This window comes from Chiloscyllium plagiosum, chromosome 6 (genome assembly GCF_004010195.1).
Source record: "Chiloscyllium plagiosum isolate BGI_BamShark_2017 chromosome 6, ASM401019v2, whole genome shotgun sequence".
NCBI lineage: Eukaryota > Metazoa > Chordata > Chondrichthyes > Orectolobiformes > Hemiscylliidae > Chiloscyllium > Chiloscyllium plagiosum.
In genome coordinates this window covers 32,118,427-32,130,887 of record NC_057715.1, presented here as the reverse complement: position 1 = coordinate 32,130,887, position 12,461 = coordinate 32,118,427, and the positions used below count along the sequence as shown (strand labels likewise).

The following is a 12,461-nucleotide window of genomic DNA, read 5'->3' as shown; positions in this document are numbered from 1 at the left end:
TCAGAAAGAAAATCTTCATGTTTTAGGATTAAGCTATGAATTATGAAATAATACTGGAGGAAACTTTGCTATAGAACATTAGAAATATTCACTATTGTAAAGTTGTAAACCAGAACCGCTAATTTGTTGCAAATATTGTTTTTTTTGCCAGAACAATCTTGGATATCTTGGCCACCACCACTATGAATTCACCACCTTTAATTCTTCTTGTTTGTGCTAGTTGAGCTATTGAGACCATGTGGGGAACGTGCCATGTATCACACTAGGGAGAAGACAGGTTCTGTTTTAGTTTAAAAATAAAGCTTTACTGCAGGATCTTAGTAGCAATCTACATTGTACTTAATGTACATTTTTCTCTCTGGTGAGACAACAGATTCAACTCAAAACTAAATATACATTATTATTTTAGTTACACACTGTTAACATTAAACACAATCACTTGGAATCTGGATAGGACACCTCCCAGGAACAGTCCTTCCTATCCTGATGGGCCATGCTTATAATGTGATCCTTTCAAGTACAAATTGTCATGTTCAACATTCACAAGTGGTGCACAGTAGCCTACTTGCTTTATAATTCAAATATCTGACCATTATCTGACAGTTTTAGTAGGAAACATACCTGACAAAGATAATATCTCAAGAAACAAAAGTTGTGTTACCCATGCTAATTCATTTTAATGATTTAAAAGGCCAGAAATATGTACATTTTCTTCAGTGTATTGAACCATGGGATCATCCCTGGACAGAATAATGTAAATCAGCTGCATTGTGTAATTAAAGGCAAGTATTAACCAACATAAATCTTCATCTATATTGTTATGCTCACAGCTGACGGTAATACTGGAGAAGTGAAACTCCAGAGTGAGACCTATTTCTATACACCATAGATTTTAATTTTGCTATGTTCAGTATTGCTAAAAGAAGATAGATTTTGGCAAAGCTTTTTGTCTTGTACTCACAAGGACAAATGGCAAGAATAACAATTCAAGGAGAGCACCAATATTTATACAACATGAGGGGAGGCTGCAGCTTGGTTGTCAAGTCAACTCTGATTAATAGAGGCATTGTGATTAAGAATGCAGCAATTAATGATGATTGACAGTTAACTATAAAACTTTGTTTACATTTTTAATTAGACAGGTCAATTCTGATTGGTCGGGACATTGTCCTGAGAAATGAATCAGCAAATGATTATAACAGATTTTATTGAGATGAAACAGGTACAGTATATGTATGTGTTCTTCCTTTTTTAAAGCAGAGTGCAGCAGCAGCACAAGCGATGATACTGTGAAGCCAAAAAGGTGTTTTGCCTATCATACAAATTGCGAAAATATGTGAATTACAGTGCTGGTATGAAGTCAGATATTTAGGCCATGCATCCCAAAAGCTGGTGATTACACAATTGGACAACGTTTACTGGCTAATCCTGAGTGTGTAAAGAATTATGTTGACAAGTAATTTAGGATTGTCAGTTAGCTCACAGTGTAGTGAAATTGTGTGTACTGGAAGCTGAATTGAATTGAATTCATTGTCATGTGTACTGAGGCACAGTGAAAAGCTTTGTCTTGTGAGCAGTACAGGCAGATCACCTATTTAAGTAGCATAGATAAGTAAATTATAGGTAAACAGCGGCAAAAACAAAAACACAGGTACCAGCGAATGTTAACAACAGTAATGTAGAAACTGTTGTGAAACCGGCTGGTGCATGTGTTCAGGCTTCTATACCTTCTCCCCGATGGTAGAGGTTGTAGAAAAACATTGCCAGGGTGGGATGAATCTTTGAGAATGCTGGCAGCCTTTCCTTGACAGTGGGCCTGGTAGATAGATTCTATAGATGGGAGGTTGGCCTTTGTGATTGTCTGGGCCAAGTTCACCACTCTCTGTAACCATCTCCAATCTTGAATGGTACAGTTACCATTCCAGGTAGTGATACATCCAGACAGAATGCTCTTGATGGCACACCTATAAAAATTGGCAAGGGTATTCACCATCATGCCAAATTTCCTCATCTGCTTGAGGAAGAAGAGATGTTGTTGGGCCTTTGTAACCAGTGCATCCACATGAAGAATCCAAGAAAGCTTGTTGTGGATGACCACTCCCAGGAGCTTGACACTCTCCACTCATTCAGCCTCTGTGCTGTTAATCTGTAGGGGGGCATGAGTAACATCCAGCTGAAAGTCACTAATGAGTTCCTTTGTTTTGCTGGCATTGAGAGCTAGGTTGTTCTCAGTGCATCATTTTTTCAGGTCTTCCACATCCTGTCTGCAGTCTGTTTCATCACCATCTGAGATTCACCCAACTATGGTGGTCTCATCAGCGAACTTGTAAATGGCATTAGCCTGGTATTTGGTGACACAGTCATAGGTATACAGTGAGCACAGTATGGGGCTGAGTACGCACCCATGGGGGGCTCCAGTGTTGAGTGTTGTTCAAACAATCTGCAGACACCTTGGACGAGTACTCCACTATCGTCACAGACTTTATCAGCAAACGTGTGAAGGACTACATACCGAGAAAGTCAATCCGGGTATTTCTCAACAGGAAACCCTGGATGAATCAGGACATACAGAAAATGCTAAAAGCCAGGTGTGAGGCCTTCAGATCAGGAGACCCACTCAAATATAAGGAATCCAAGTATCACCTTCGTAGAGCCATTAAGACAACCAAGGACCAATACCGATCCAAACTAGAGACCCAGACAGACACCTGGCAACTATGGCAAGGACTGAATGACATCGCAGATTCTAAAAAGAGACAGTGCAAGTTAGCAGACGATGACACATCCCTCCCAGATTGTCTCAACGTCTTCTATGTTCGATTTGAGCAGAATTTCAGCAGAAAGGTGACACCAATTCTGACAAGTCCAGACAAACCTATGCGAACAGTCAATGCATCAGAGGCCAGATCAGTTTTCCTTTGTGTGAATCCAAGAAAAGCGATGGGACCAGATGGAGTTCCAGGCTGTGCACTCAGAGCAAGTGCAGATCAACTGGCAGAGATCTTCTCAGATACCTTCAACCTCTCCCTGCAGCAGGCCACTGTCCCTGCCTGTTTCAAGAGGGCCAGCATCATCCCTGTGCCTAAGAAGGCTCATGCAGCATGTCTCAATGACTACCGCCCAGTGGCCCTAACTTTGGTGGTCATGAAGTGCTTTGAAAGGCATTAATCAACTCCAGCCTCCACAATACTCTTGACCCACTCCAATTTGCCTATCAGACCAACAGATCCACGTCAGATGCCATATCACTTACCCTTCACTCCTCGCTAGAACACCTTGACACCAAGAACAGCTATGTAAAAATCCTACTCATTGACCACAGTTCAGCCTTCAACACTATTATCCCTGCAAGACTGGTTACTAAACTTAGTGATCTTGGACTAAGCCCCACTCTCTGGAACTAGATCCTCAATTTCCTGACCCACAGGCCACAATCAGTGAAGATTGGGGACAATATTTCATCCTCACTAACACTCAACACTACATATATTATTACAACTTTTTCAGTTGATTTGGATGCAATTGGTTCCTTCTCAACAAATTTTTGCATTTTTTTTTAGCTATTATCTCTTCCTCAGAACCTTAAACTAACTGGCAATGTCTTTCTGTGAAACTGCACTCTTATCAGTAGGCAACAGCAATTTCTTTTCGTTCTACTCAATTTTCTTAATGCACTGAACTGTTTGTCTCAATGTAAATTCAAATAAATGTAAAAATCAAATTTCCAGACACAATGATATCATTCATAAAACTCAAAAATGAAACTGAAACTATGCTTTTCCCCTTCTTAACATACAATATAGCAACACAAATCAAGCTTAAAGCTGTACATTGTTCTTTTGCTTTTGAACTCAAGTTCCCAAACAATAACAACATCAACCTCTTCACTATCAATGCCAGATAGTACATATTTGCATGCACCGTTGGCTGAATGTAAAGATGAATATGAAAAAGAACTTAGATTAACAGAATATGATGCATTTCTAAAATTATGGTGAAGTGGAACAATGACAGTAATTGGAAGAAGCATTTGTACAGATCCTTGTTTGAAACTGCTTATCCAATGATATTGTAACTGACTACTTTATAGAGCTCTGACACTTGGACAAGTATAGACCCCACCTTAAGACTCTTGGGAATTAACAAAAGGTGCTATTTGAGATGGGCTGTCTGCATCAGCTGGAAGGATAAGGATACTAACATTAGCATCTTTGAAGCAGCAAACAGCACCAGTGTTGAGGTCATGATCATCCAAAACCAACTCTGCCAGGCTAGCCATGTGCTTAGAATGCCTAAATTCTGACTGCCAAAGCAAATCTTTCTCGCCCAGCTCAAGGAAGACACTCAAATGAGTGGAGGGCAAAGGAAGTGTTTCATGGACTCTCTGAAGTCTACCCTCAAGAAATGGAATTTCAATGAGGGCAGTCCCTCATTCCAAAAAAAACTGACTGGAGTATACTCATGTATGAAGGGACACATTTCTTTGAGTGCACTTGTAGGAAAGAAGAAGCATGGAAAAGGAACCAGAGAAAGGAATGCCAATGAGCTCAAGGCTAAGGACCATGTTCACTTTCTGTAAACACCTACTAAAAATGTGGTTAGTAATATGGCTCTTGGATTGGGGTCATCAGCCACTCAAGGAGCCACAGAATCCATGACAAATGATATGGAATTTCCTAGGTGGACAATCATACTCATTAGTGAGTGATTGCTAATGACAAATGGCAATGATTCTGGAACATGTAACATCATTTGGGGTGGTACGGTGGTTCAGTGGCTGGCATTGCTGCCTCACAATGCAGGGACCCGAGTTTGATGCCCACATTGGACAACTGTCTGCGTGGAGTTTGCACATTCTCCACATGTCTGTGTGGGTTTCCTCCGGGTGCTCCAGTTTCCTTCCACAATCCAAAGTTGTGCAGGCCAGGTGAATTGACCATGCTAATTTGCCCATAGAGTTAGGTGTATTAGTCAGGGGTAAATTTAGAGTGGGTTACTCTTTGGAGGGTCAGTGTGGACTTGTTGGGCCAAATGGCTTGTTTCCTCATTGTAGGTAATCTAATCTAATAAACAAAAGTCAACTATTGTTCTATGCGTCTGACTTGTCAGTGGCTCCTCCAGAAAATTGTGTGATGTCAGATGTTTCTTTTAATTTTATCATCCCCTTATGAAGTTAACTTAAATAATCTTCAGCAACTACAGTTAAATATAAATGCAGAAATGAGTGAGTGATTGATCCTATTATAACCTGTTCCATTTGGCCCAAGCCCAGTCTCCAAGATTCCAATGCTATTACAGCTTAACTCTTAAAAAGCACCCCATGAACACCTAGTAGCAAATCACTGTCCAAGATCAAGCTGATGCATGATTGTCTTCCAAATAATTTAACAGCACCTGTAAATTACTTAGTTGATGTTGGAACTATCATGTCTTTTGGCTGCAAGATGTGTCTACAAGACATTGTGCCAGGACAACAGACAGCTGGCTTCTCTGATGAACCCTCCTGCAAGAGATATAAGACAGGAAACTGACAATCCTGTACCTTACCTTTAACTAAGCCCAGTAGCATTATGTTGCCCGTGTGGACCTGTTACTGTAACTGACTTTGAATTCCCTCACATAAATAAAACAAAGAACTGAAGATGTTGGGGATCTGAAACAAAAACAGAAATTACAGGAGAAACTGAGCTGGTCTAGCAAGATCTGTGAGCAGAAACCAGAGTTTACAAATCCCGTCTGGTGACTCTTCATCAGAAACCTCACACCCAGGGCTGGATAATAGTACAGTCCAAAGTATAAACGCTTTATCAGTATGGAAAGTAACATTGTGAAAGCAGTAAAAACTGTCTCTTCTTTTTGAAAAGCCTAATTTTATCATGTAGGAAAACATAATAATCAATTTGCTCTAAAATGACAATGAGATGAATAATCATTTGATAAAGGATAAATAGAAACTATAACACAAAAACAGTCCTGTATATTTTATCAAATAAGTCCATGGTCATTTCATGCCATGAGAGACAAAAAGGATCTCAGTTTAACACCTCACCCAAAAGATGGTATCTCTCATATTTGATCAACACTGCATCAAAGGTACTGTGCTCAATCAACTACCTGGAGTGGGACTGAGACACATGACCTTGTGATTCAGAGGCGAGAATGTTATCACTGATTTAAGGCTGGTACCCTGATATAGGAATCAATGCAATAAATGCTGTAGGCTTGATATGAACTGTCTGAAGTATTTTGTTTTATATATTATTGGCTCCAAGATAGTCCCTACAAGTCTCTAATTAAATATAAGTCCAGCGTGATATGCTTAGTTACCTTGTACATCCTGATGATTTATAAGTTGATCTAGTACAACAAAGTTGCTCTGGGAAGGAACACCTCCTCCTGGGAGGGACAAGGTTAATAGTGCTCCCTGCCATACGCTTATGTACTCATTAGGAAATGAGATCTAAAATGTCATAAATTAAATAGATGGTAATGTAGTGCAGTAATTATCAAGATTTAGAGAAGAGAGTAGGAATTTCAATGTGGCTCCCAAGCTACTTTGAATGTCGTCAGCATAATACTCATAACTAGCTATTGCTTCAATTATGTGTGATTTGACTGTAACCTCCATGGCACTTGCGTCAGGAAAAATTATCTTTCCTATGCAGCAAATGTATAAAACCAGAATTAAATATACAGTTGTTTGAGATTCCCCTAAATGATTAATTTCTTTCACAAATACAGTAAGTACTGGAAAAATTCATCAGATCTGGCTGAAGCTTTAGAGAGAAAAACAGAGTTCATGTTTCAAGGTCAGTGACCCTTCATCAGCAGCAATTTATTTGTGCACTTCTTACTATTTTCAAACAAATATATTTCATTTTGTTTGCCATCACGGGGCCAATTTTTGCTCAACTAGGACAGCTCACAACATATTCTTTGAGTTTGACTTTTCCTTTCACCTTTCGACCCAACATTTTTAAATAATAAATTAAATCACGTTAACCATGGAATGGTGAGCACAGTGGTATATCTGGAATATTAAAGAATAACAGAAACATCTTATCTCCTTAGCCAACAAAGTTGAATCATTGAGAAATAATCAGAGGAATGACAGAAGGTGGAGGTGAATTTCAATAAAATCAGATACAGAGAGAAAATATAGAGAAAGAAAAACAAATGGTGATCAATGAATAGATATAGTCAGAGAACGGTAGGAAGAAAGTAAAAAAAAATCAAATTTCATGTTTTTAAAATCTCTATTAACAATTGTCTACTTGTAAGAATGAATCTGACCAGTTTAACTGCTTTCCTTTCTGGACCAGTGTGTTTGATTGTCATTGGGTTTGATTAACATTGCTTGAACAATTAATACATAGATAAAAGATTTCTTGGCACTTAATTATTAATCCAAGTTTACTAGGAAATTGCTTGTTAAAACCAACAGTTTATTAAAATGAATAAAATAGCAAATGATCAAACACTGCATGTGAAAGCAAATGTCACAGAATAAAAAGTTAACCAGTAGGTTCTTAAAAGGATCAATTTAGGCTATGTCACTTAAGTTTCAAAAATTCTTCATTATTTTCAAGATATAAAATAGGCAAGTGTTTTTTGAGTGAAACTAGCCCATTGTTTTGCTGTCCTTTCCTTTTGCACTTTGTAGCATTGTGACCAATGTCACGAATTACATATGCCTTATCACTACATCATCAATAAGTCTTTTTGAGTCCAAGATCATTATAGAATGTAATGGGACAGCTACTCTGTGCACTATGTTTTGGCCTAAGAAGGGTGTCGGAATAGGTTTCACTATATACCTCTGCAGCTTTTAATTCTTCAAGTGAGATTCTTCTCTGTATCTGCATGACTTTTATAGACCTTTAAGAAGAATCATAATTGACTTGAAGCATTAACTCTGTTTCTCTCTCCACAGATGCTACCAAACCTGCTGAGTTTCTCCAGCAATTGTTGTTCATATTTCAGGTTTTCAGCATCCGTAGTATTTTATTTTTATTCTTATGAATAATGTTTATCTTAAATACAAATTAATGTGTGCAAACAAGGCCTGACTAAATCTATTGTTGTTTTTCCCAATACTTTTATTTCCTTTATTTGACAGAAATAGCATAAAAACCTCATTCCTTTGTTCTCTTCTCATCTTTAAATTGTGAGTGCTATCATTCTCTTTCAATAAGAATTACATTTGATTCTTTAATATTGCTTCTCTTTACATAGGCTGTGTGACTGCTTTTAGTTTCTTTGTCAACTATATCACTAAACCACAATAGATCCGATCTTTATAAAGTAATTGCAATAGAATTTCATTCTTTTTCTGTCAAACAATTCTTATTCTCAGATATTAACTTCTTAATTCCACATTATAACTTAGTACATTGCAGTCAATTATATCTCATTAAATAAAAATACATACAAAAAGGGAGCCATGAAATAACTAGCAGTTAGAAGTCAACAGCAAAGTACACCTGAGATAATAATGACTGTTAATAATGTCACTTGCAAGTCACGTCCAATTACAAAGTCACAGACAGTCTCGGTGCATTTATCAGTCCAGGATTTCCTTCCTGTATAGTTTTAAAAGTTTACTGAGTGTATCCTGCTGATGAACGAAAAGTATCAATTTAACAATTCCTCGACAGTAAATCACATTAGCTTTATTTGATCTCCTGGGTTTTATTGCTGCTGAAGTACAGGAATCAATATGCTTAATTTAATTTTCCTTCATTTATTAATCAATTTGCAAAATGAAATAAGACCCTAAACATAGGCACAGGCATCAATTCTGCTAGTTGTGCCAGGTCTCATGTTGGCAGGTGGCTCTCATCTGGGGTCAGTGGGTGAACATCTCAATATCCAGTGCGTGCAAGTGTGATTTGGGTTGCTACAATTCATGCCAAGCTTCACCATGCACCAGGAAACTGGGGCTGCTGCCTCAGTATGGCTATAATTGGACGGAATTTTATCTTCCTTAACCAATCCAGCCACAATTTCAAGCCCTGCCCAAGTATGGAGAATCATGAAAAGTGGTAAATCTCTCAGTACCAAAACATCAAAACCCTTCATATTATCTGGCTTTAACATCAGCCAAAACAATGTTAAAGCATTTTCAGCAACCTTCAGCCTGATATGAGACGTGAATGATCCATCTCAGCCTCCTCTAGTGGCCTCGCCATCGCAGTATTCAGCCAGCTCGATTCACTCCATGTGATATCAAAACATGGTTTTAGACTCTGGATACTGCAAAAGCCATAGGCCCTGACAACATTCCGACAATAGTACTGAAGGTTTGTGCTCCCAAACTAGCCATACTTCTAGCTAAGCTGTTTCAATCCAGCTATAACAGTGACATGCATCTGACAATGTGGAAAATTGTTCAAGTATATATCATGCATTAAAAGCTGGACAAATGTAACTCAGCCAATTTACTCTTGATCATCCAACTCTCAATCATCAGTAAACTGATGGAAGGTGTTATCAACAATGCTATCAAGCAGCATTTGCTTAGCAATAACCTGCTCAGTGACGTGTTTAGGTTTCAGTTCTGCCAGGGTCACTTGAATCCAGACCTCATTATAGCCTTAGACAAACATGGGCAAGATCTGCATTCCAGAGGTGAGATCAACTGACATTAAAGCTACATTTTGACTGAGTGTAGTAGTATCACAGAGCCCTCACAATTGGAATCAATGTGAATCAGGGGAGTTTGAGGCATATCCGGTACATGGGAAGATGGTTTAGAAAGTCAGCTATTACAGCTCCAGGACATCTCTGCAGGAGTTCCTCAGGGTAGTCTCCTCAGCAGAAGCCTTTTCAGCTGCTGCATCAATGGCATTCTCTCAATCATCAGGTCAGAAGTGACGATCAACATCCTGTGGATTTACATTGAGCAGAAACTCAACTGGGCTTGCCATATAAATGAAATGGCTATAACAGCAGCTCAGAGGCCAGGAATACTGATGACAACATAGTCTGTGTCAAGGGTGCAGTGCTGGAAAAACGCAGCCGGTCAGGCAGCATTCAACAGAATCGATGTTTTGAGCATAAGCTCTTCATCAGGAATGAGGCTTGTAGGCCAAGGAGTCTGAGAGATACATGGGAGGAGTGTGACTGGAGGGAAGGTAGCTGAGCATGTGATAGGTAGATGAAGGTGGGGGCGAAGGTGATAGGTCAGAGGTTGGAATGGATAAATGGGAAAGACGATGGACAGGCCAAGAGGGCGGTGCCGAGTTGGAGGCTTAAGTTCTTATATATATGTGTGTGTGTGTGTACGAGCAAAAGCAGCTTTAACCATCATGGTTTCCACATTCTAACAGCACATTCATGCTCCACATCTGCACGTACACCAATGTGGGAGCAGAGCCTCAACAAGCTGTCATTTAACATATGTTCTCTTTTCTGCTTCAGCTGAAGATGTCAACTGCCTTCCCTGATGGGAAGGGGAACTATACCCTGTGGAATTCCAGATTGCAGAAGGTATGAAACCCTGAGATCATATTCTGGGTGTAAGGGGGAATGAGGTCTTCGTTGCTGACATGTTTCATGCCAACAAGCAGCATCAGGACCAAAAAGGATGAACCCAGAGGTCAGGTTGCATAGTCTGTAATATCATGGTTTAAATCAAAGACTCGAGGGAAGATTAGTACATGACATTGTCCGTCAATGATATGCTGTGTTTCACTAGGCTATTTCATCACCAGGTGTGACATAGTGTCACATGATTCTGCTGTCTTGCAGCTTGTAGTAAGATGAAGCCATGAATTAATAGTTTTCCTCACTTTGGCAACGCAAGCAGGAATATTATGAAGACAAAGCATCCATTCTCTCCAGTTGAATGATTAAAGAAAATATTTAAGATGATCAAGGATTTGATGGGGTTAATTTGTGGGAGACTCCAGATCCAGACAGTATGATGTTAAAATTCTATTACGTGGCCTCTCTTGCGTCCACTCTTTCCTTGTCCCTCCTCAAAAAATATACTGTTGAGGGGCAACAATTTGAGGTTTTGTAAAAGTGTGATGGACCTATATTTAGTAGGTTGGGGGATTAAGAGTGGTGGAAGCAATGTGGAGTGGAAAAGTAAAATACTGTGAATGTAGGAAATCTGAAAGCCAGAAAATGTTCAAACTACTCAGCAAGTCTGTCAGTGTTTGTGGAGAGAGACAGTTAATATTTAAAGTTGAAGAACTCCATTCGAGGAAGATGGATATTCCCTCCAGAGTTAAGGGGTAGGTCACTCACCTTCTAATTGAATGGCAGAACAGGCTCAAGGTTCTGATTGGTTTTTTATTTAGCCATTAATCATAGCCTTTCTGACCTCGATGCTTGTGTTTAACAGTTGTTACTCTCTGGTAAAGGTGGGGAAGTGATGCTTTACTTTGGATAATGAATCTCACTGGACTGTGTGGGGAGGTAGCAGAGATTCTAAAATATGTATCTTCTCCTCCAGATTTACAGAGATGCAGTGCTGGTGTTGGTCGTGGTTGTCATTCTTATCCTCCTGATGATGGTACAGTTACTGCTGTTCCCCTACAATCACCAAATGGACAAGAAGATCAGCGTTCCCTTTGAGATCAGAAAAGCTGCAGCTGATGTAGAATTGGGCTGGTCAGACTCATGCAGGTACCCAGGAAATTGGCTGGGACCCCAGCCTCTCCTAGAGGGGGGAATAGTGGGTTTTGTAATGCTCCCAGATGGATTCTTGATAAGTCAAACAGCTACAAAGCCTCTTTTATGAAACCCTGAGTAAACAATGAATTGCAACATCCTCTGAAGGGACTTGTGCAATTGATTGCAGCATTGCCTTTGGGGTCAATGGTGATGATTCTTATGGCATTGAAACCTCCTGTTAAGATAGAGCTGCTTGTCTTCAGATGCATAAGGTTCCATGGGCTGATATATTCTTATGTTCTGTCTTATGCTTGCAGTCTTGTCCTCGTTGAGAGTATTCCAGAGGGGATGCATTTTGGGCCTAACTCCACTGTGAACCCATCTATTTTTGATGGGTGGATGAAGTTGTTGAGGGAGGCAGAGAAAAGCATTGAGATCAGCTCCTTCTACTGGACCATGCAAAACAGAGACACGCACACATTGGAACCTTCTGCCAACCAGGTACAGTCTGGGGAAATATTCAACATTCGTCAGATTTGTACTAAAATAGTTCAGAAGAGTTTCACTCGCCTGATTCCTTAGATGCATGTTTTGTGAGGAAGAAGTTCTCTTTGAAGTCTTTCTTATTGTGTGGTGGTGGTGTCGCATGAAGTCAAATACATTACTCACAGGTGAACTCGCTGGAGTCCAATGTCTCTTCAAATTAAATTGCTTGTTCACTTTTACTAAATAGGTACACATAATTTGAAGGTGCCGGTGTTGGTCTGGGGTGGGGCAAAGTTAAAAATCGCACACCACCAAGCTATAGTCCAACAGATTTATTTGGAAGCACTAGC

The 12,461-nt window shown here is 39.5% G+C and overlaps 1 protein-coding gene across 1 annotated transcript; it reads left to right on the top strand.

The window, feature by feature from the left end:
* Window positions 1–1,173: 1,173 nt before the first annotated feature.
* On the top strand, window positions 1,174–12,207 carry LOC122551040 (5'-3' exonuclease PLD3-like). The gene is made up of 4 exons (XM_043692683.1): window positions 1,174–1,203; window positions 10,421–10,491; window positions 11,465–11,637; window positions 11,943–12,207. The coding sequence occupies exons 2-4, from the start codon at window positions 10,429–10,431 to the stop codon at window positions 12,205–12,207; spliced, it is 501 nt and encodes a 166-aa protein (XP_043548618.1). The 5' UTR covers window positions 1,174–1,203; window positions 10,421–10,428.
* The last annotated feature ends 254 nt before the right edge of the window (window positions 12,208–12,461 follow it).

Excerpts from the sequence above, each read along its gene's own strand:
- LOC122551040 (XM_043692683.1), top strand. The coding sequence starts at position 10,429 with ATGTCAACTGCCTTCCCTGATGGGAAGGGGAACTATACCCTGTGGAAT. Across the intron at positions 10,492-11,464 it reads GGAATTCCAGATTGCAGAAG|ATTTACAGAGATGCAGTGCT; the intron begins GTATGAAACCCT and ends CTTCTCCTCCAG. Across the intron at positions 11,638-11,942 it reads GGCTGGTCAGACTCATGCAG|TCTTGTCCTCGTTGAGAGTA; the intron begins GTACCCAGGAAA and ends TTATGCTTGCAG.